General features: G+C 39.4%; 1 protein-coding gene across 10 annotated transcripts in view; it reads left to right on the top strand.

Moving 5' to 3' along the window:
* CHST9 (carbohydrate sulfotransferase 9) overlaps positions 1 to 24,830 on the top strand; it is a 99,699-nt gene that overhangs the window by 12,071 nt on the left and 62,798 nt on the right. The window contains exon 4 of one of the 10 annotated variants that reach the window (XR_012833841.1): positions 12,787 to 14,019. The exons of 8 other annotated variants lie outside the window; for them this stretch is intronic. Coding sequence is in view for 1 of the 2 variants with exons in the window: in XM_075744191.1 (XP_075600306.1) it covers positions 21,589 to 21,670 (82 nt within the window). In the remaining variant the exon portion in view is untranslated. Of the gene's footprint in view, positions 1 to 12,786; positions 14,020 to 21,563; positions 21,671 to 24,830 lie in introns of those variants that run through there. One more of the 10 variants, XM_075744191.1, reaches the window with a different exon arrangement.

Consider the following 24,830-nt stretch of genomic DNA (forward strand, 5'->3'; position numbering starts at 1 on the left):
GGGGTACTGGCAGAAACAGAGTGCACTGTGGGGGAAGCCTTCCTTGAAAATCTCTACTGTTGTCAAGAATGTTAAGGGCAGATATCCTTGCTTCCAAGGTAGTTCAGGAATGTAGATGATGACTGTAGATTATTGATTTGTTTACTTGCTGACATTCTTCACATTCCTCACATCTTTTCTTGTGCTGTAATTAGCCTTTCTTTCCTTGAAGTGCTCCTTGTTGCTATTTCTCACTGTTTTTCCACTCCTTTCTTTTGTCTGTATCTACCTACCATTAAAAAGAAACAGAAAAAATACAGTAAAAGGAGAATTAGAACATACTGTGTTCTTTTGGGCAACCAGATTCTTTCTTTGGGGTTTTCTTTGATGTATTGCCATAATCTTCTTCAGGAGAGAGGCTTCTCCTTGTACAAATAAGCCATTTCCATGTGAAAACAATTCTGTAATAAAATGGAATCTATCAGAGAGTAACGAAATGGTTAGTGAGCTTAAAGTGTGACTGCAGTTTTGAGTGCCCTTTTATCTCACTGGACTGCTGTCATGACAGCACTTCAGCAAGATCCAAAAAAATTAATTTTGGCATTCTCTACAGTCGCTAGGTCATGCACATAGGAAAGAGCATGGAGAAAAATCATTCTTTGGTGTCTGCTCTTGCCTCTTCTTCCAATTTAATGTGTAGAGAGCCATTCTTTTTTATTTCAAACACCTGTATCTCCTCTAAACCTTCTGCAGCTCAATTCTCTAATGTTCCTCCCCGTATGCTGCTTAAGAGGCGATACGAAATAAAACATATTTGCACATTTGCAATATACATTAATTTAGTTGTGGGCATTTTGCACTCTTTTTTTCTTTTTTCCCTTTTTTTCTTTTTTTTCGCCTCTTCTGCTGTGTTTTTCATATTGCCATGTGTTGTTCAGTGTGGCTTTTTGGGGCATGAGCTGTGTCTGGAGAATCCCAAATTGACAAGTATCTTTACAAGGATTTTATGTGCTCTTTTAATCGTATCACTAGTTGCACAGCTGTAAGACAGCTAGTTTTAATCTGCAAGTGGCTGAGCATGTGATTTGATGTTCTATTAAGAAATGGAAAGTGTGCCTCGTGCTTCTCAACTGCCGTGCTATGAGCCTGTAGAGACAAGTGTTTGTTGTAGGCAGAACTATTTTTATCTTCCACGGTGCCCTGCTCAAGACCTACAGCATTCGCATTTGCATTTGGTTGCTGAAGGATGGAAAGTTGGATGTGTTTGAGTTTAGGAAAGTATCTGTTTCACACCAGTGATGTGCTGCTACTTACCACCCCATTCCACTGACTTGGAGCCTTTATAAATCACAAGCACTGGAAGAGATAGTTGTTGTTTTCAATGTTTATATTTATTTCTCAAGCTCTCCTAGCTGTGGTGTGAATGGTTCACAATCAGATCTAGATTTTGCAGGGAACTGGAAAATTGTATGGCAATTTACCATTTCCTTATTAATCAGACTATATTAAAGTCAGACTATTTCCTTTCACACTCACCATTCTCATTGCCACCTTTTTTCTTTCTAGCTGTTCATAATTTTTCACGCTAGACCTAATGCCACTTTTCTTTCATAGTTTGACTCTCTTCTCTCTTTTTGGCTCTTCTTTCTACTCACATCTCTGAGATCTCAACTGTGATTTGATTTCCCCCATTTGTCTTATTTTCCTCTAGACCTGATCTTATCTAAGCATGGTTTTTTTCTGATTTGCTTTTGCAAACTTCCCTCATCACTCAAATTTATCCTGCCCAGGAACACGTTCCCTAATCTTTCATCCTGTCTGTCTACTTCAGATGCACCTGCAGGCTCAGCAGCTGGATGCGCCTCTCAGCGCAGCCGTGTCTTCTGCTCCCTCCCACTGTGCTTGGACTCCAGATTATTTTTAGTCATGTTCATCATCCCTAGACCTTAAAAAAGAGAAAATCTTTCATTTAGAGATGTCTAAGAAACAGCTGCTAGCTACATGGTGGTCCTCTCTGATGGCTTTTCAGAGATATTAGCAGACTGAGAGGACAGGCGAGTTTCTTGGTTTTGCTCTGTGCATGGAGCGTATAAAGACAGGATGATATCATCCTTACTTATATGTAGCGGAGCCCTTCCGTTGGCTGTCTTCAGTTGACCTCAGTGGAGTAGAGGGGAACAGATTTGTCAAGAATAGTCCAACATGAGTGAGTGTCAACACATAGAGACTTCATCTGGCTGAAAAGTTCATTGACATCAATATTGATAATGTAATATATATGGAGCAATTCAAGTTCTCCACATATAAATATATTCACTTATATATAAATGAAGCCTGATGTGAATTTAACTAAATCCTACAGCTTTACTTGACAGTTCTCCATACAGTCTTGCATTCTTCTGTGAAAGCACCAAATATTGTGCCACTGATTAAAAAGCAGTTACTATTTATTACATGCTTAGTAATTTCCAACACTGTTAATCTTGTACAGGGGAAGCAAACTACTGGGTCTTCCAGAGTTGATGTTGAGTTTTATACCATGAATCACCTGAATTAGGGGGATGTGGAGCGCAAAGGACAGTTGCATTTTAATCTTGCTATGTGTAGATGTGAATTGAATTTTTAAGTTAGGGATTCTAATTTTTTACTTTAAAATTCTTCTTTTTTGGGGGGGCTGATATGATTTAGTGTAACAGATTACTATAAAATCTGAGAATATCTTTGTGAAAAGATCTGTATGCTGGGCTTGTTGTGTGGGGGTTTTGTTGTGTTTTGTGGAGTTTTTTTCTCCTCTTAAAGTTTATGTAATTTTTTTTTTTTTTTTTTTTTTTTGGTGATGTATGCCTAGTAAATTCATGATTCTGAAAGACTGTTTTGGTGTTTCGTGGATTGCAGTATGACTACTAATTAATGTGAAGAATACTGGACTCTCTCTGTCTTCCCATAGATTTCTGGTTCCTGAGGGTGAGAAAGTCTGCCTCTTCTCTTACCCAGCAGCTTTGTATCTCACCTGAAGGATACTGGGGGTTTTCTGCATGCTTTCTTCTCCTTCCTCTCCAACCTTTGCAGGGTACCAGTTTTGTGGTAGCCTGCGAGTGCCCAGGCATCCCTCTGCAGTCTGTGTGCTTTCCTGTAGTTTTGTGCATCCATCTTCTGAGTAGCTTCATCACACAGACCTCACCCCCATTCCTCAGGCCACAGCTCTTGTTTTTGTGAAGAATCAGAATAAAAATTCAGATAAAAATCCCATTTTAAGAAAGGTTTGAAATTCCATGAACTGGCATGAGCTTTCTCAATTTAGTCTGCTATTGCTGTAGCCATCCAGGCTGTATCCATAATACTTGGTGTAAGCAGGAGGGCTTTTTTCCTCACTTCACCAGACTTAGTAATCCAAGGGGATCTTTTGGGTCCTTTGGTAATCTGCAGAGATGTTTTGAGTCCATGGAGTGAGCTTACTTATCTTGACAGTCCAAATAGCAAGTGATGTGTGCATACACATGGTAATATTTGGTCTTTGCTGTTTGTGTGGGTTGATTTTTATTTAAACCTTGCCTAAGGGGAGCAACATTGATGTGGCTTAAAGGACAGTTCATATGTAATTGATGGAGACCAGTGACGAGCGGCATTCTGCAAGGATCAGTATTGGGACCAGTGCTGTTTAACATCTTTGTCAGCAACATGGACAGTGGGACCAAGTGGACTTTTAGCAAGTTTGACAATGACACCAAGCTCTGTGGTACGGTCAAGACACCAGAGGGAGCGGATGCCATCCAGAAGGATCTTGACAGGCTTAAGAGGTGGGCCCATGTGAACCAGGTGTGTTGGATGATGAAAAGTTTGACGTGACCTGGCAATGTGCGCTTGCAGCCCAGAAAGCCAACCATATCCTGGGCTACATCAAAAGAAGCACGACCAGCAGCTCAAGGGAGGTGATTCTGCCACTCTACTCCACTCTTATGAGACCCCACCTGGAGTACTGCATCCAGCTCTGGGTTCCCCAAAATAAGAAGGACATGGAGCTGTTGGAACGAGTCCAGAGGAAGGCCACAAAGATGATCAGAGGGCTGGAGCACCTCTCCTATGAGGACAGGCTGAGAGAGTTCGGGCTGTTCAGCCTGCAGAAGAGAAGGCTCTAGGGAGACCTTATAGCAGCCTTCCAGTACCTAAAAGGGGACTACAAGAAATCTGAGACTTCGTAAAAAGGCATGTAGTGATAGGACAAGGGGTGATGGTTTTAAACTAAAAGAGGGTAGATTTAGATTAGATATTCAGAAGAAATTCTTCACTGTGAGGGTGGTGAGGCACTGGAACAGGTTGCCCAGAGAAGTTGTGGATGCCCCATCCCTGGAAGTGTTCAAGGCCAAGTTGGATGGGGCTTTGGGCAACATGGTCTAGTGGAGGGTGTCCCTGCCCATGGCAAGGGGGTTGGAGCTGGATGATCTTTAAGGTCCCTTCCAACCCAAACCATTCTGTGATTCTATGATTGCAAAGGCAACTGTTTAGACAGAAGTCATAGTTTTCCCAGAAAGTCTTCAGTAAATACACTGAACTAATATATTTGTAGAAACCAGATTTGTAAATAAAGGAGAAAAGGACACTGCTCAATAACAGTTATTAATCATGAATAATTTAGTTCTTTTAGTAACCTTGAAATATTTATTTTGAAGTCCTGGGCAGTTTATGGGAGTCTTGCTAACTCTGCTGACGAACACAACTGGTATGGCAAGCAAATCTTCCTGGTTTGCAATGCCCAACTACTAACGAGGCTGGGTGTGTTTAGGTTTTACCCTTCTGGTCAGAACATGCTGCCTTCTCTGTAGAAAGTGGTTTTGTTTCTTTGCTTTTTTTTTAAATCTACCTTATTATTGGATTGAAGCACAAAAGAATGAGAATTCAGTAAATGCTGCTTGATGAGCAGTTATAGAGCTGTTGGAGTCCCAGAAATATTACAAGATTTTATTAGGTGAATTTCACCATTTAACATAAAATGGATTTCCTTTTTTTTCCCCCTTTAAGTGGTTGCAAGCTGTAAGGAGACAACAATTGTCTTTGCACGAAAAATGCTGTTAAGAAACAGGTAGAGATTGATACTTTGTCAAACCATAATGACCTAAAAACACAAGTAAAAGCTAAATATAAGAAATGATGATTTTCAGAGCTAGTGATTGTAGAGTCTCACCCTATCTTCAGCAGTTGCAAAACCCAGAAGCTTTAAGAAAAAGAAGTTAAAATGTCATGCATTATACATTTAGGCATATAACATTTGGGACAGTATTTATCTGTTTGTGAGGATGTTCTTCCTAGGTCCGGCTGTTTAGCAGCCCTCAATCTTGCATCTCATTCATTTTTATTTTATGATTCCTATAGCTAAATTGCATCTAATTTTATAAATCCTTCTTTCTTAAAAGAAATTCCTGCCATACTGTTTTCTTGAGGATATTGTGGAAGAGTGTTTCTGAGTTAGTGGCATGTTTTAATCCTTTGGTAGTTAGCTTCCGTGTTCAAGTTGTGTAAAAGAAACTACATGGGATGAGGTTTTTGGTGCTTCTCTCAGCTATATATTCAATGACCTGTTTGAGCAGAAGCTGATGACATTTTGTTTATTATTGTGTATAAGCTTTTGACAACCCACCCAACCTTGTTCATTCCTAGACCAAAGAGGTCTGCTTGTAGAAAGGTGTAGTACGTATCTTAATTGTACTGAGGACACCTGAACCCAGTCTTTTTTGCCTGTTTTCAAAAAGGACTTTCAAAAGCGACTACTGTAACTTTCTATTGTGGTTTTACCCCAGCCGGCAGCTGAGCACCACGCAGCCCCTCATTCACTTCCCCCCATCGGGATGGGGGAGAGAATTGGAAAAGTTAAAGTGAGAAAACTCATGGGTTGAGATAAAGACAGTTTAACAGGTAAAGCAAAAGCCGCACGCACAAGCAAAGCAAAGCAAGGAATTCATTCACCACTTCCCATGGGCAGGCAGGTGTTCAGCCATCTCCAGGAAAGCAGGGCTCCATCACGCGTAATGGTGACGTGGGAAGACAAACTCCATCGCTCCGAATGCCGCACCCCCCACCCCCCCCCTTCCCCCAAGCTCCTTATAAACTGAGCATGACGTCATATAGTATGGAATATCTCTTTGGTCAGTTTGGGTCACCTGTCCTGTCTGTGTCTCCTCCCAACTTCTTGTCCACCCCCAGCCATCCTGCTGGCAGGGCAGTGCAAGAAGCAGAAAAGCCCTTGGCTCTGTGTAAGCACTGCTCAACAATAGGTCCATAGAACAAAAACATCTCTATATTATCAATGCTGTCTCCAGCACAAATCCAAAACATATCCCCGCACTAGCTACTGTGAAGAAAAATCAATCCTCTCAGCTGAAACCAGGACACTTTCTTATATCTGTAGGTATGTAACTGAACTCACTCCAGAATTTGTATTGTAACTACTGCTGGAGGGTTTTTTGGCTTGATATTGGAACACTTATGAAGTGGGGTGTCCTCTTTCCTAGGAAGGCTGCGTGTCAGTCACACTGTCTTCAAAATGCTCTCTTGAATTGGATATAACCTACATACAAGTAATCTTCACACTGTTTTCCAGTTATTCAGATCCTTGGAGCAGAACATCCAGATGATGTTTGTAGATGTGATTTTACATGGAGCCCTTAGCAATCATTATTTCTGTTAAGTAGCTATGCTTTTTTTTTACATGATATATGAGTTATTCAACTTTTGTTTCATTTTCTAACAGATGTGCTGTCATTGAGTGAAGTGGTCAGTTTTCAGTTTTCATCCACCATTGTTGTTGCTTTTAATAACTTTCAGTTCATAGCACCTCATCAGTTCCAGAAAGTCCTTTCCTTAAAAGTTGATCATTCAGGCAATGAAGCCCTGCAGTCTTGTCTCTACAGTGCACTGGTTGTATGACGCAGTACTATTTAAGACATACGTATAGCCGATACAAAACAAGAAGGCTGGAGAGGTAAATTTCACCTGGCAGGTCAACTCTCACCATTTAGAAGTAATAGTAGAAAAACTTTGGGGTAAAAGTTGCTCTGTTCCTGACTTGTTCCATTTTACTGAAGTGCACTGCGCATTTTCAGAATAGCAAGTCTTTGCTGCTGGAGTACATTTAAGGCTGCTTCCCTCTGTGCCTGATGTTGAACTGCTTTGATATGTTGCTTGATTACAAACAGTTCTGTTAGAGCATGTGATGTGGGCTCTGCAAAATTCCAAGGAAACCTTTAGTTTCTTACTGGAATTAAATTAGAAATTCTGGTATTTGTTTTTAGTGTGTGTATATACACATAGGTATGCATGTATATTTACTTTTAGTATCCTCTTTATTTCCCTTCTTTGTGTGGGAGTAGGGACAGCTGGTAGGAGAAATATTTTAGACAGAAACCTATCTTCTCACCACAGTCAGCTATCTGGATACATGGGAATCAGTTTATATGGAAGAATTGTTCTGATGTTCAGTCTCAAGAGCTTTTGTTTCTGTCTTTTTGGTTCCATTTTACTCATTTGGTGTTACTGTAAAAAGGTTATTGCTATAAATTAGGGATAATTCTTGATCATCTTGCAATATCTGTGAAATAAACATTTAAAGATCAGAAGGCTGACAGGTTGCAAGCAATGGGAGCCATTTCAGTGTTCAAGGGATTAATGCCCTACAGAGGACGTGTATGACTTAGCTGGAAAAAATGTGATGGATGTATGTCTTGGAGCAAAAGTTCAAGGAAGAAGAAAAATTCCTTTAATTTTTTTCTTTTTTAAACATGGTAAAACTGGTTTTATTTTTGGTTCTTTTTTTATTTTTAAGGATAATCATTATTGCATGGCAGCATGGAGATTGGCAGGGCTTTCAAGTTTGGGTCCCTGCTGCCTCAGACAACCATCTCAGGTTTTTGGGGGTTTTTTTTTGGTATTTATGTTAATGACATATTCAAAGAAAAAGAATGTTTCTACATTTTTACGATATTTCTGTAGAAAGCATTTTATCACTGTCAGTTTGAAACTGAGAAGATTCATGTCACATCAGTATATAGTGTTTTCCTTCCCAGCTCCTCCAACCTTGAGCCTTGTGGCTGTATCTGTGGGAGTGAATGTTACTGTCTTCAGCCAGAAAGGAGAGTTAGTTGGGTACTATCAAGTGCTATGTTTAAACAGCAACAACAACAAAAAAAAACCACCTAAAAACCCTCCAAAGTTTGTTCATTGCTACCCAAAGTCAGGGTCAATGCCCAAATCAGCTTAAAGGCTCTTCTTTTTGTAAAACTGTAAATATTCATTACTCAGGAAAACTGCACAATATGCTGTATTTTAAGCATTGCCCTGTATATAGATGAAACCGTTCCCAGGCACGTATGAGTCTCATTTGATGTAAACTGATAGGGAATAAAATATCACACACATCCATTTGCTTTGGATGTTGATTGGTTTGATCTTGATTTAGCAAAGATGTGCAGCAGCGTCCTGCACTGCCTGGAAAGCTGTAGTTGGCAGCAAGTGGCAACAGAACTTTGCAACCTAGAAAATATTATCCCCTACAGTAGTTCTTTAGGAACTCTCAGTCCTTCCAGTCCTGCTTGTATCCACCAAAAACAATTGTTTCCTTACCACATTGAGAACCTCCCCACAGTAACAACATCCAAGATTATCATTGACCTCTATTAAACCTGTGTGGTACCTGCGAGCAAATACAATTTGTCCCTCACAGCTTTGTTGTTTCAAATGATTTTGTTTATATTGACCATGCAGCTTTCTAACACACGATCCTGGCAGAAATTCACAGTGCATAGCTCTAGCAAAATCAGGCTGAGTATGTACTGGGTTTGTCTCTTAATCCTCTAGCTGGGTAGCAGCTACGCTTAGCACCATCTGCAAGGGACAATTATATGAGTTATCAAAATATCTGAGGAATGATAGAAATCTTCTGGGTTTTTTGGGGTTGGATTTTTTTTTTTTTTTTTGAGGTGACTAAGGATGCTAAGCAAAGAAGTTTAGACTTTACATCACCTATTTAATAATATTTTTCCTGTGTACAGTTCTGTAGTATTCTAAGAGGAAAAAAAAAAAGCAGGACATGGTCCAAGCTAGCTCTTTCCAAACTAATAATTTTTTAATTTTTTTTGGCTCAGGGATGCTGCAGCACAGTAGGCCCTGGAATGACAAGAGTGGGATATGGGGTAAATGGTGAACTGGTGTTGAGGTAGTGGTTGTGAGGAGTTCAGTTCACATGCACAAAACCTGCTGTGAGCCAAGCAGACAATGTGGGGGGCGGAACTCGAAGTCAGTCATTGGCTATGAAAAATTGAGTTTCTTGAGAAACAGAGATAGCAAGGCAATACTTGTCTCCTGGCAAAGAATTTCATTGCCCTAGAACGTAATGGATGATGGCCTAATAGCCACAAAAATTTGACATGCACCTCGGGGGACAGCTTCTGCATGTCGTGGACACTGGGTAACATCCAGAAAAGTAGCTAAAGATAAGCAGCTTAAGGTTAAGAATAATCAGAGCAAATGCCAGGTGACAGAAGAGGAGGTGGTAATTGATTTTATATTTAATGTGATTGGAATGGAGCAGGTCATTTCAGTACCAATTATAATCTAGCAGTAGAAGAACTTGCCCAACTGTATGTACATGTGTAAGGGCAGAGATGGAGGAAGAAGCTGTTAAAGGTTTGTAATACTTTCTGCTACAGATATAATCTAGGCTTAATACAAGCATGCACTTAGAAACAGCTCAAGTGAACTCAGGGTTATTTAGAGTTGTGCAGTTGTGCCCTAGGTATGTGTACATTGCCTCTTGGTAAATTATTTGTAAGAGAAAAGAGAGTTTGGGGATTTTTGGTTTTGATTATGATCAACTAGGGAGATGTGGTGCGTGAGTTCTGTTAGCTGCAGCTGGAAGCACTGAGTTGTATGAAATACAAACGAAAATATCAGTGCCTGGTGCTTCACCATTCATACACAAAATAGCTCTGTTAAGGAAAGAAAATATGTCTAACAGGAAATAATAAATGTAGTAAACATTGTATTCAAAGACAGTTTTCTCTCTGACTTTTGATCATACTTGATATTCTTACTTAAACTTTTAAAAAGAGCAGACACACCCTGGGAAGAGAAAGAAACACAGTTGTTCCTGAATTATTCTTTTTGTTGCCAAAACTTCACAGTTTCTCTATTGTTCAGAGGTGTATACCATGAGAGGTTACTTTGACTTTGCGTAACCATACTGTGTTTTCAGAGAAGGGTATAGATAGAAGACAATTTCATATTCTAAAAGAAAATTATGTTCCTGCTCTCCTGCAGCAGTTGATGGTTCCCAAACACATGTCTGTGCAAGCCTTAATGTGAGCAAGGGTCTCGCTTTCTTGGGTTAGGATGGCGGTCGTGGATCTCCAGTGAAGAGACCCACTTGCTGTGATGTGCAAACGGTGTTTTCTCTGCATAGCTGTGAGTTGTGGTGTGATTCCCGCTGTTCTTGTTTGCTCGGGAAGCTGTCTGCTGTGGCCGCTCTTGACAGCATTTCAGTGGGAATGAAAATAGAGTGACGTGCGCACTGTGCAAACTTTGTGGGAGGGTCAGCCACTCTACTGGAGGGGGCACAACATCAAGTCCATGCCCTTGAAGGACACAAACAGTCAGTAGAGTGCCAAAAAACTGTTATTGATGGGGAATGGCAGGGGGAAGGCCACCCGATTTGTCCTTTGAAGAGGGCTTTGGAGACAACAGTGCAGTAAGAAAAGTTGTAGCTCTTGTTAAAGGATGGCTACTAGTCATGGAAGCTTTTGGTTTCTTCCACCAAATACCCCTAAGCCCTGTTACTTTTCAAATTTATTTTACCTGACTTTGGACTCACAACAGTGGCAGTTGAAGGAGAGGTTTAGTTAGCAAACGCTTAATAAAGCTGAATCAGTAGAATTTCACTTTTTGCTCTGCTAATCTATGCAAAAATATTTTTTTATTCCTGGAAAAACATTTAGTGGCCAAATAATGCAGTGGAATCTGCTGCAATAGTATTACTGTATTCAAAAAAACATACTACAGTATATTAAAGTTATTACAGTACACTTTACAAGTGAAACATGGCAAGATAAATAAAAAAGCCACATGTAGATGCATTAATTTTATTTTGTTTTTCTTTGTTTCTGGCTCTTTCTTGCTATCATTAAAGATCCATTAATGCACAGAATGCCTTGTCCACTACTGAGAACTAATGGGTTATAATCTGTTGACACAGGTCATGACACTAGAATTGTGTATAAAATGCAGCTTGTTACTTTAAACACGTTACATACATAATTCATTAAATGTCATTGCTTTAAGATGATTCTGTAATTGCGGTCAAGAATTATGGTACACTCTCCAGAAAGATCTCAGCTCTGTTCTTGATGTAGGGCCAAAGAATCAAGACTTTTCATGAACTTCAGTTTGATTTATAAGCTATTTAGAAACACTCAAGCTGAGTAGCTCCACAGAACACTTATTAATAAAGGCAACAGAAATTTGTTTTCCGTAGAAACTGAAATTTCCATAGGAATGTAAGATCCTCAAGATGTCTAACGTTTTCTACCTATTAGCAGTCCTCTAAGAGGTCATCGAATAGATAAAATACTGATACTGGGGAAGAAACAAATCTGTCATGTTCTGTGATGGGAGGGAAAGAAACAGGGCCAGAAGGTTGGTAGAGGGACTGGAATTTACTTGGATGTGTTTTTCTCCTTTTTACTCTTTTGCTGTGGGAGCTGCTGAATTATTAATGCAATAATAAAGTTCATTTTATATGAATAGAGTCCTAATCACTAAAGAAATTACTTGTAGGAGCAAAATCATTAGAGTGAGAGTTGGCTGACTGGCCCCTGATTAAATTATATCCAATGGAGCAACAAAATGTAAAACAAATGTATTTTTACAAGAACTATTTGATGATTTTTCTTCTTCCTCTGTTCAATCTTATGTCAAAGTTTTGCTATTGCAGTCTTGGGACTGGTGGCAGAAAAGAAGAGATGATAAATGTCTGAAAAAACACTGGTTTTGCCCCTGACTTTCAAATTAGTTTCATTGGATTGGGGGGGGGGGGGGGGCACCACAAAGTATATGCGAAATGTAAGAAATAATATGGACATGAGTATTGTATTTTTTGGATCTTTTAAAAAATATGCTTTATCCTCTTACAGATGGCAAAATTAATTTCACCCTACTTCTTTTCTCTTGCAATTTTTCACTTCAGTGTGTCTATTTTGAAGATGAGCAGGCAGATGAGACTGGGCTTATGTAGGCTGAGGTAGTTGCAGTGAGGTATAAATACTTCATGATTTATTTAACCTTTGAGCAGAAATTTCTTCCTGGTAGAATTAATCTGCAAATAGCTGAGGTGTGCGACCTCTTAAGTTATGATTGATCATGCAATATAACAAAACTCTATTGGCATCAGGTTTAGGACTGATGTACATATAAATATAACCCAGATAAAACTGTCAGATGCTATGACTGATGGGTGGGTTCAAGGTATTCTAGGCAAGTAGTCAGCCTTACCTCTCCAGCTACCAAAATATGCATATTGTGTGGCAAGCATTAATATGCTGTAAATAAAACACAGTTGAATGACAGTTGAGAGTCAATTTAAGCAAAGACTAGTCTGTGGTGAGCGATGCCACAGTATGAATAAATAATCAACTCTCTTCAAAGCTAGAGGTTAATCTTGGTATTTTAAATGGGCTAACCCATGTGGACTAGTATCCACTTAAGCCATTCATATTAATTTCTTGGGAGGTCATCTGTTTATTTTGGAAATTTTCGCAAGTCTTTCAGCATTCACTTGTGCCTGAACACTAGGTATTTCCTCTGGGTCAGAGGACTGCCAGAATATCTTAACTCCAGAGCAAGAGCATCACCTTCTTGGTTTCATCTCCCCTGCAAGAGGCAAAGATCCAAGAAAGGATCAAAAAGGCTAGTTCAGCATGTTCAATAATATGCTGCTTAGAGTTGACATGTTCACTAACAAATGTGTTTAGTTACTGTTTGCTACTTGAGGTAATCCATAGAAAAACGAGAGAGTTTCCATAAATGGCAGAGGAAAGTGAATGGTTTCTTGCTCCTTGATGATAGGAAAGGAGGGTAAGCCAGATGCTACAGTCATTTAATTCTTATTCCGACTTCTGTTATGATGAATGTGCTAAACTTACTTTATGCTATTACATATTTATTGTGCATGTTAATGTTTTTCATGATTACATATTACTTTGGTCCAGCTGTTTCTTGGCAGTTCCTATCACTAAAATGTTTTTGGCCCTTGACTGCTGTTTCTCACACATCAATCATTAGTTAAATTCTCTATCATTAAATCATATTCCAATGGCACCATTAAAAGAAAGCTGTCATCACACAGTTAGCCATTCTGAAGGGTGGGAAATGCAGAATTAATATTGCAGGTGCATTATGACTAACCTGGCCAAAACTGTGTTTTCGCCTTGAGAAAACTTCTGGTATTTCAGGTTTTTCCAGAACTCCAGTTCCCACTGCCATTTCTTTTTCCTGCCCTCCAAATATCTGGAAGAAGCTAATGTGGCTGCAGTTTGTGAAGGCTGGGTAAATGTGTAAGAGTGTCATCTTTTTTTTTATGGTGAGAAGTAAAAATATTTTCCTCATGTTAAGATCACCCTGTACCAAAAAAGTCCGTGCTTCAGAGAATGATGATGCTTCTACTGATCATACAAGTGATCAGCAGAATTAACAAAGAATTTTTTTTTGGTGTGAGGAACACTGAAGTTTGACCAATTGAAAGTGTTTAAGTGTCTGTTCCTGCAAAGTCCCTAGCCTTCTCTCTAAATATTCTTTTTCTCTGGCTTTTGTTGTTTTCCTCTGATGTGATAATATGCTTCTGCAAGAAGTATTTGTGGCACAGAGGTAACGCTTCAGGTGGTGATATTGCTACAGAGAGCCACATTTTGTTCTTAAATAAATAGCAATAAAACTGAGCAAATAAATATGTTTGCATTTCATGTATTGTCAAATATTCTATCATCAAAAATGTTCACTTGAAACTTCACCTATCTAGGAATGTTTTCCAGTTACTAATAAAACAAAATATTTGTTGCAGGGGAAGGAGGCATAATCTGATGTCTAAACATCTAATGGACTGTAACAGTAAGCATTTGTATGTGGAGGCACTGCCTTGTAATGGTGCTGTGAGCTGGAGAAAGAGGAATGGTGGAAGGGAGGGAAGGCAGAGCCTGAAAGGGAGGTAAAATAGGTTTGGTGGTGTGACATTCAGACCTTTGCGGGGGGGTGGGGCATGGGAAATGCCTGGGACTGACAAACTGAGTGGATCCAAGAAAAACAAAAAGCCTAAATCAGACTCCTGTGAGTTATCTTTTCTGAACAGGACAGTTTTAATTAAGTGGAACATAGATAGTCTTTTAAATGAGGAATATTTATAGGACATAATGACTTAAAATATTGGACTGCCATGAATACCAGTGAGGGGCGGCATGCGTAGAATCATAGAATGGTTTGGGTTGGAAGGGACCTCAAAGATCATCTAGTACCAAGCCCCCTGCCATGGGCAGGGACACCCTCCACTAGACCATGTTGCCCAAAGCCCCATCCAACCTGGCCTTGAACACTTCCAGGGCTGGGACATCCACAACTTCTCCAGGCAACCTGTTCCTGGGACTCACCACCTTCACAGTGAAGAATTTCTTTCTAATATCTAATGTACAATCTACCCTCTTTTAGTTTAAAACCATCACCCCTTGTACTGTCACTATGTCCCCTTGTAAACAGTCCCTCTCCAGCTTTTCTGTAGTCCCCTTTTAGGTACTGGAAGGCTGCTATAAGGTCTCCTTGGAGCCTTCTCTTCTCCAAGCTGAACAACCCCAGCTCTCAGCCTGTCTTCATAGAGGTGCTCCAGTCTCTGATCAGCTTCGTGGCCCTCCTCTGGACTTGCTTCAACAGCTCCATGTCTGTCTTGTACTGGAGAACCCAGAGCTGAGCGCAGTACTCCAGGTGGGGTCTCATGAGAGTGGAGTAGAGGGGCAGGATCACCTCCCTCAATCTGCTGGTCATGCTTTTTTTGATGCAGCCCAGGATATGGTTGGCTTTCTGGGCTGCAAGCGCACACTGCCGGCTCATGTTGAGCTTCTCATCAATCAATACCCCCAAGTCCTTCTCCTCGGGGCTGCTTTCAATCCATTGTCTGCCCAGCCTGTAGTTGTACTTGGGACTGTGCCATCCTATGTGCAGGACCTTGCACTTATCCTTGTTGAACGTCATGCAGTTTGCATGGGCCCACCTCTCAAGCCTGTCAAGGTCCCTCTGGATGGCATCCCTTCCCTCCAGCATGTCGACCACGCCACACAGCTTGGTGTCGTTGGCAGACTTGCTGAGGGTGCACTTGATCTTACTGTCCATGTCACTGACTAAGATGTTAAAACAATGCTGGTCCCAATACCGACCCCTGAGGAACGCCACTCATCACTGTTCTCCACTTGGACATTGAGCTGTTGACCACAACTCTTTGAGCGTGACCATCCAGCCAATTCCTTATCCACCGAGTGGTCCAGCCATCGAATCCATGTCTCTTCAATTTAGAGACAAGGATGTCATGTGACACAGTGTCAAATGCCTTGCACAAGTCCAGGTAGATGAGGTCAGTTGCCCTTCCCTTGTCCACCGATGCTGTAACCCCATCACAGAAGGCCACCAAATTTGTCAGGCACGATTTGCCCTTAGTGAAGCCGTGTTGGCAGTCACCAGTCACCTCCTTATTTTCCATATGCCTGAGCAGTTTCCAGGACGATCTGCTCCATGATCTTGCAAGACATGGAGGTGAGGCTGACCATCCTGTAGTTCCCCGGGTCTTCCTTATTTATGTTTTTAAAATGGCAGTTATGTTTCCCCTTTTCCAGTCAGTGGGAACTTGACCAAACTGCCACGACTTCTCAAATTTGGTGGAGAGTTGCTTAGCCACTTCATCTGCCAGTTTCCTCGGGACCCGTGGATGCATCTCATCAGGTCCCATGGACTTGTGCACCTTCAGGTTTCTTAGATATTTTCAAACCTGACATGACCCCCACTATAATGTCACCTGTCCCTGCCCTCCCTTCAATCCTGACCCATAAGCTCTCAGTCGGCTCCTCATCCATCCCCAGATGGATCTCCATGCAGTCCAGCTACTCAGTGACATAGAGACCCACATCCCCTCCTTGTCTCCCCTGCCTGTCCTTCCTAAAGAGCCTGTATCCTTCCATCCCAACAGTCCAGTCAGAGGAGCCATCCCACCACATCTCCATGATGAGATCATAGCCCTGCAGGCATGCGCCTGTCTCCCAACTCCTGTGGTTTGTTCCCCACGCTGGTGGAGTTTCACTTGGGCTCCCACTGAGGTGGACTTGCTGGCTGGAGTGGTTGGAATTCCTTTGATGTACTTTACTAGTGTTCCCCTGTTGGTTCCTACTCAGACTGGTACAAACCTGAAAGCTGTGAGATTCAATAAGAAATGGTACGTGAACTAAGCAGAGGGTACTATGGTAGCAAGGTGATCACCCTCCACCACTTAAGTTTTATCAGGTCACCTCTGGCTGCAGGTATCTTGAGCAGTGGCTTATGAAGCCAATTTTCTTTGGCAGAGAAGGAAAACTAAACCAGGTGTCCTGGTTTTGACTAGGATGGAGTTAATTTTCACAAGTAGCCAGGACAGGTGAGCCAAACTGGCCAGAGAGGTATTCCATACCATGTGACGTCATGCTCCCCACAAAAGGGGGCTAATCAGAGAGGGGTGGCTCAGCATGGCTTCTGGATGGTCTGAGTGTAGGCTGAGTGTCCAGTCAGTGGTTGGGTGGGTAAATTGCCTTGTGTTATCACCTCTTGTCTATACTCTGTTATCAGTACTGCTATTTTTATTTCCCTCTCCCTCTGCCATCCCAGTAAACTGTCCTTACCCCAACCCACGAGGCTTTGCCCTTGTCTTCCCATTTTCCTCCCCAACCCACCAGGGACAGCCACGTGATGATCAGCTGGGGCTGAACTATGACACCAGCTCACGTCCAAAGGTCTCTCAAGTTTAGCATATTGTCTCTGCAACAGTACTTAGGGTAGCCTATGTAAAAATCAGGCAACTTTATAATAACAATTCAGAGAATTTTCTTTGCCCTTTGTGATTTATAATTTAGAGGTTTCCTGGATTGGAGATATGTTCAGTAGCCCTGGATTATTCCTTCTTCCATCAATTTGTACGATGTCATCTTGACTGATGCCTTTCCTCCAGGATTCCTCTACTGAGGAGTGCCCAGCTTGAGTGTATTGGAGACTCCTAGTAGCATTTTTCCTATGATGCTGTTTAATTCTATGGAAATATTCACCAGAGTGTGATATCATCGGTCCCTAAAACAGATTTTCCACCTTCTGTCCCAGTAAGAATGTCATTTACTGATCGTAAAATAAAAAAGTAACTAATGGGTGACTGGTTCAGGAGAACATCCTAGCTAGATTTTTACATTGTTGGTACTTTTCTGTGCTTTTCTCCAGAAAAAAAAACTGTAAGTTGGGAATGCCAGATTGTATCACTTCAGCTTTGTACCTATCAAATAACTGATAGTAACTTAGAGAATGCTGGTTTCCAATTATTTTTTTAAAGGCAGGGGGGAAGATATCTATTTAACTGTACTCATGACTGTTCTGGGATTGACGTCCCACATGTGTAAATAAACTGTCTTTCAAGAAGAGAGAATTTGATAAGAGCAGGTCAGAGATGTGATAGATGTTTAAGGGGAGAGGGGGATGGGTATAAAGCACTTTATCCATTAGAGGAAAATTAGCATTTTTTAAAAATGAATAAGAGGTAGAACTGCCGATGAGGTCAGTAACATGACTGAAATAATGATTAGTTTTTGATTAGATGGGTATTTTTCCATGCTTTTGAAAAAACATGCATCTCTTAGTGCCTAAGATTGAGAGGGAGAGAAATAAGTGAGGATTTCTGTGGTTTTTGTATAAAACATCAAGCATTCTGAATGCCACATTTGCTTAATGTTGCTTGCACAGTGATTAGAAATGGAGCTGACAGTCTAAGTTGGGCAAAACATTTGCTGGGTATGGATAGCAAATAGAATAGTAGGATGGCTTGGTTTTTTATCACCATCTAGAATGAAATTTTAGTGTATCAATCAGCCCTAACACCTTTGGGAACAGAATAATGATTAAACAGTGTTTGTGAAGCTATTGCCATCGCCCTTTCGACTGCTTAGAGGAACTGACCTGCTGCCATTTCATCTCAGAAGAGCTGTCTGTCATTAGTGGGTATAGGTATGCCAAGTCACTTCTTCAGCTGAGAGAAACTGAGCATCTGACAGCAACTGAGGGTGTTCTAGCTATGAAACTGCTGCCTAAACTTTAGCAGACAAAAATTCAATTTTCTTGTCTTAGCTGACAATTAACAAAGAAGGAGATGGTAGTGTCAAATGGTTGCTGTTGAATGAAATTTTCAGATGTGAGGGATGCATGAGTGGAAAAAAGTACCTTTACTAATTTAAAGCAACTTAGCTAACCACCAATAACAATGAATTTTTTAAGGAGAAAAAAAAATCCCACAAGCCTAGGTGGGTCAAAGAAGTGGTCTCAGAGAAATTATGCTTGACACTAATAGATGCAAGTAACTATATTGTCTTTCATGAAAAATTTCAGAAAAAATTTCACTTATTTTCCTGACAAGTGTTTACACTTTGGAAAAAAAATAAATTGGAAAATTAAATTGTAAAGGCCTTTTTAGAATTTTATAAGGATAAGTTTTTCTTTGCATCCCAGAAGAATAAAGATACTAAATTAAGGTTAAGGTTATCTGAAAATCTTTCAGAATGATTTTTACTGGAAAATATAATTTTAACAAAGTAGAAACTAAATACAAATAAAAAACAGAGTATCTTTCTTGATTGTTTTAAAGACAAATGTAATAAAAATAAAAATTACATTATTTCATCTCTGGGTTTGCTTTTTAAGGAACTATTTGATTCAAAGCAATATATGATGTGTAGCTTAAATTCAGCGTTCTGTCAAAAATGGAAAAAAATTAAAATATCAGACTTCCTTTCAGAAGAGTAATTGAGCTTTTTACTAGCTGTAACAAAGGCCCTTTAAACTCATGCTGATATATTGGAGATGCATTATAGATTACTGTATTTGAATTTAAGAGTGAGAAGGCAAATGATAATGTATCAATTTATTTGACAAATCTACTTTGTTTAATTAGCTACACTACTTCATAGACTATTAGCAAATGTTTTGCAGTCTGTCCTCTAAAGAATGATTTCTCATAAAGAGACCTTGCAACAGCAATCAATTAAATTTTGATTTGAGATTGAGAGACCTCAGAATTTTGTGAGCAAAGTCTGTCTATGCAGTTTATTGAAGCATGAGTTGGTGAGTCTGATAGACAAATCAGTTTTGTCCATCCTTCGTTGAACTTCTAGGGGTTTAATTTTAATTCTGCTAAGTTACATTTTCTGATAGAAACTGTTCTGTATTTGTTGGAACTGTTAGATAAAGGTTGCATTCCTTTTTAATTCAATTCCTGAAAGTAAGAAGAAGGCAACATTCATTCACAGATTAAATAATCTCCAAAGCAGAGTTGATCAAACATTCTAAAGCTTTCAGAAAGTACTATAAGCCCTCTTACTCTATTTTTCCTTTCTTTTATGTATTTTTTGTTTGGAGAAACCTTGTGTTTGAAAAAAAAATATATATATCTTTCTTCAAGAGTAATGTTTCTTGGGGAAGAACTCCTCGAGAAGTCTATTGTTAGTAACTGTCCAATTAAGAGATGCAAGAATATATATTTCAGATTGCTCAATCTCTGCTGAAGACGTTCAAACACTTCGCTCGGTTAAAAAAAAAAAGTCTAGCCGCCACCTAAGCACATGGCAACTGTTTTGAGGATGACTTCTAACCTGATAGTTTCTAAATATAAAACAGTATTTGAGAAGATACAGACCATCGTGCCTTCTATATATGTAATGCAAATGGATAGGAGAAAGTGACATACGCACTTGCTTTTCATTGATACAGTGACAAGCGGTAGATGATAGTGCAGGTTTATGCATGCTTCATACTTTTTTGCCTGACAGTAGAAATGCCAGTATAAATTTGACTCCTCTCTTGCTTAAATTGCAAAATGTCAGTCAGTAGTTGCAGTGGTTTGTGGAAATGAGCGTAATGTCAGCTTACTTCAATGTTATGCTTTTCATCCTTTAAGCAAATAAGACCATTTTCATAGCTCACTTTTGGTCTGAAAAGTCTGAGGTATTTTGGATTTGAGCAATAACACATTGTAACACGTCTCCCACATAGTATTGAACATGACATGGCTGTTGCCACCAAGACACCTGAATGCTTTCAGCCCTTGATTGCAGAATCCCAAAATGAGTGTCCCTGGATGCCCTTGGATGTACATAGTCCTGTAGTGGATGGCGCTGCTGTTTGGGTACATGCTGTTCCTCTTACAGGTCCTAAGTTAAAAAAATAAAAATGGAGATTTTCTGTTGTATTTTAGCCTGGGACATCAGTAGATTATGGTTGTGGAGTCTTTTGACCCCCAATTTAGTTGCAGAAGATCAAGACAGGATTTTCCATGTCTCTGTTAAACCATGGTGGTGACACATGAATAAGGGAGAAGTTTTGCATTGGTCTAAGGGGACTTATGGAAGGCTTTGTAAATTGCGTATGGAGATTCATCAAGGAAGATGTAAAGAGATTTCATATCATGATTTACATCTTATGCCTAGGCACATGCATCTTGAAATATAGGAGAAAGAAGGAGACGAGATGTGTAGGAGGCAGTTTGGAAAAGAAATGTTAGGGTCAGTAGGCTAATCTTCCTGACCACTGCAGTTAGTGGAGAGGATGATGCTTCCTTTTGCCCTCCAAGATAATGTCAGGTCTCAGTCTCTTCTGCAGTGAGGTTGGTATCACACACTGATTTGGACTAAGCTTGGGCCAGAGAGTTGGTAGTATTTATTGTTTGGAGCATGGGCAGACTGAGAGGAACAGGAACATTTTTCTGGGTGAAGCTGAAAATGAGTTGAGAGCAGCTGCAGGTGAGTTACTAGTTTAAACTTTCAAAATAACAATTTTTTTTCTTGGTTTTTTTGGTTGGTTGGTTGGTTTTTGTTTGTTTGGGGTTTTTTTTGTTTTTTTGCTGGTTGCAATTGCAAATCCAGTTTAATTATCCTTTTCTGAACATCTCCTCTGGAGCCGCTGTTTTTCCAGGGGCTTAAGAGAGAGTCTAGAAAGAGGCTGGTTTCCTCTGCCTAAAACTAGCCTTGTGAATACCCCCGGGGTAGTACAGTTTGTGTTCTCTATATATAAACATTTTAAAGAGGGTGTGCAAAGGAAATCTAGCCAAGAATAGAAAGGGGTTTCATGTTGCTAGGTTATATAAAACTGCAAAGGTTTGCCAGGTTCTTCTGTGGTTATTCAGCTTAGTTAACCCTTTGTATATTCAAGTTAACATTTTTAAGCTCCTTTTGAAAGATCAGTGCAGGTGCTAATCAACAAAGAGCAGATGCTCCTGTGTGAATATAAGACGGGAAAAAATAATGCCAAATAGATGTGCAACATGAAATGCTGCAAGAAGGGTTATATAGTATCCTGCATCCTTTTTTAACCATTATACATTCAGGAAGCTTCTTTCTGGTTTATGAAGGTAGGTGGCTTTCACTTGACATGTGATTTGCTTACCTGGTAAACAGCAAATTCAGAGATTTATGGCATCAAACTCCTTTACCTCCCTTTCCTGTAGGAGGAAGGGTGATATCTCTTAATCGAGGTCCTAGATAAGATGAAAGGTAACATCTTCTCTCTGAACTTGCCAGAGATTTCTTAAGAAACCTTCAACAATACTGAAAACTCTTATGCCCCAATTCCCTGTCCACAAAGCAGGGCTGATGCCAGTCCTACTTTGCAAGTTTCCTCTGGTATTTGGATCCCATACTAACAGGGGCATATCATCTTCAGTTTAGTGGAGGTTTTTTCATGTTTGGTGTGCTTTGAGACCCTTCCTTACAAATGCAAGAGAACATTCCTCACAGCAAGATGAAATTCTGTTTATTCCATTTCTTCATAGTAACTCTGAAAACCTGAGTCATTATGAATTACATCCTGAGATAGGGTTTTGCCATTCCTCAAGATTTATGCTTTGCTTCCTTTGCTTACAAAGTTCTTATAACCAATTCATTTATCTTATCAAAATGTATTATCTAGTCAGATAAAAAGATTTATTGTAAATTATAATGGCCACTGCATACAGGCTCAGTAGCTGGGGTTGCAAAGTGGACAGGTGGTGCATAAAATGTGAATTGTGTAAATACTTCCTTATTTATCCTAGTTTAAGAACTGTCAGTAACTGGTACGTCAGTATGAATATTTAGTTTACTGCAGTTAGAAGCCAATTCTGTTCAGTCTCAAGTTATCTGGTTCTGTATGTCCTTATATATTTGGCCCAATAAAGAAAAACTAAAAAAAAAACCAACCCAACCCTAAACCTCAACAAACATACTGTGCATTTCTTTGGCTTGAAATATCAAGTAATATTAAATATTTAATTAAAAAAATATTATGTTTTATTTATTATTTAATGAAAACACAATCTAATAGCTTCACAATTAGACTTTCAATAAATATCATGTCAGTATCTGTAAGGCAGTGGTGTATAACTTGAGTATTCCCACATTTAAGGACCAAAAGAAGGGGTAAAATGCAACGTATAGTTCACTAACCATTTAAACTAGAAACACATATAAAGGTTACAGTCTTGTATTTCAGCATCCACTCCCTCCAAAAGAGTGGTGGTGGAAGATGTTTCAGTGCTGTTTATATTAAAGGTATTAATGTTGATCACAGTGGTCTAACAAAGAGTTCTTTCATAAGCTTGATACATTCTTTACATGTCATAGATCTGTATTTTATGTTTACATTTTTTCTGGTGTAATGTTAATATTTAAACATTTTGCATCAGATAGATTAAGTCCTAATAGAGTCAAAATACTCCTGCATATAATACTTTTTTACCATGTTCTATTTCCCTTGTTGTCGCCTTTCATTATAAAAAGCAAAATAGATGTATTTTTTATGGGGTTTTTGAGTCTAATATAGAAAAATGTGTGGATTTGTTCATGTTTTCTACATACTTGGGCTGTAAACTGGTAACTTGAGTGAAGGATTGTTCTAAAGGAGCAAAGATGGTGGAAAATGTTCCTTGCAGTGGTAGGAAGATAATTTATGTTAACATCTCAACTGGACATGGCTACAGGTACTTCTTATTATCAAAGATATACCTTCTGAAGACAAAGTTGTTAAATTTTCTGTGCAATATCCAAACTAGCACCCATAATTCTTTGAGTATTCTTTTTATCTGAGCTTGACAGATTCACTGTTTCTTTTTGTTTTCCCATTTCTCTTTCAATCCCTCAGGCAGAGTGTTCTTTTCTTATAATTTTAATTCCAACAGCTATATATAATAAGGTATATTAAAGTAGGAGAAGAAAAATATTCAGAACCAATAGGCACCGATAAATAAAGAAAATTAAGTTAGCTTAAGCGCCTTAACTTCCTTTGCTTATCTGCACCCAAGGGCCTCAAACTACCTCCTCCTTTTATATAAATGTTGTAATGTTTTATTGCTAGGATGTTCTTTTGTACCGAAAATATTTACAATATAAGCTAAAGTGAAAAAGGAGTCCAGTTATACCAATATATATCAGACTGGGGGAAAACTATGTTCTTACTAGTGGTCAAAAACACAAAGCATGGCTATTTGTATGTATCTTCTTGTGCTGTCCAAAGTACTGTCATCATAATGACCTTATCTGTTGCAACAGCAATTTTGTTTGAACAGGACAACTGATTCTGTCCTTAAATTAAAAATAAATGTTATTTGACCTCTGAAGCTGATTTCCTTTTATTGCTTTAGATGCTAGTTCTGTATCTGGTTAGCTTGGTGATGTAAGGTGGAAGGTCTTCCAGGCTGTTGGTTTCTTGCTAGCTGAAACCATGGATTTTAATGCCCACTACCCATGGGCACTGAAGTTCCAGAGAAATCTGTACCTAAAAACCATTACATGGGTATGTTTACTCATGAAGTTACAGAGCATGAAATGATACTGAGGATTTACATACACAGACCTTAATTAGAAGTAGAGCAGGATATTGCTTTGAGTATTGTTCTACCTCTAATACCAGCCATTTGAGGCCTGGCTTGAGGCATCTGAGAGCTGTACAGCTATTTTACAATTCTGAAGGTCTGTGTTGTCCTCGCAAATGAGTAACAGTACAGAAGGGCACTACGAGCCTAGGAAATGGCTCCGTCTCATGTGGACAAAGTGGAGATGTCATTCATACAAACCCAGCTTTTTTGCTTGTTCAGGCAGACCTCAATAGCTCTGTGTTTTCTGCAGGTAATCCCCACACTTCTCATTTTGGAAAGGAACATAGTGAGAGTTGAACAAGGTCACTAAATGGAATGATGTGTCAAAAGTCTTGCACATGTTGAGTCCACAGTGGGAAATAAAAGGAAAACTAACTGTCCTAATTCAGAAAATGGGCAAACAGCAAGAGTATTTAATTCTGGGTAGGAGAAGGAATCCATTAGCTGTTTGAAATATAAGAAAGTAAAAATATCTGGGCTGTTTATTTTCTCTTGCATTTGGCACCAGGTTTTTTTAATATATATACACTGTTATTTTATACACTATTTCTTGTCTTTTTAACCTGTACATGCAGTAGGATTTTGGGGTACTGGGAAAAGAGTAGTATCTTTTTCTAAGTAGATGAGATATGGATAACTCTTTTCCTTTTCCAGCTTTTTT

The sequence above is a fragment of the Balearica regulorum genome, chromosome 2 (assembly GCF_011004875.1).
Source record: "Balearica regulorum gibbericeps isolate bBalReg1 chromosome 2, bBalReg1.pri, whole genome shotgun sequence".
In the NCBI taxonomy this organism is placed as follows: domain Eukaryota; kingdom Metazoa; phylum Chordata; class Aves; order Gruiformes; family Gruidae; genus Balearica; species Balearica regulorum.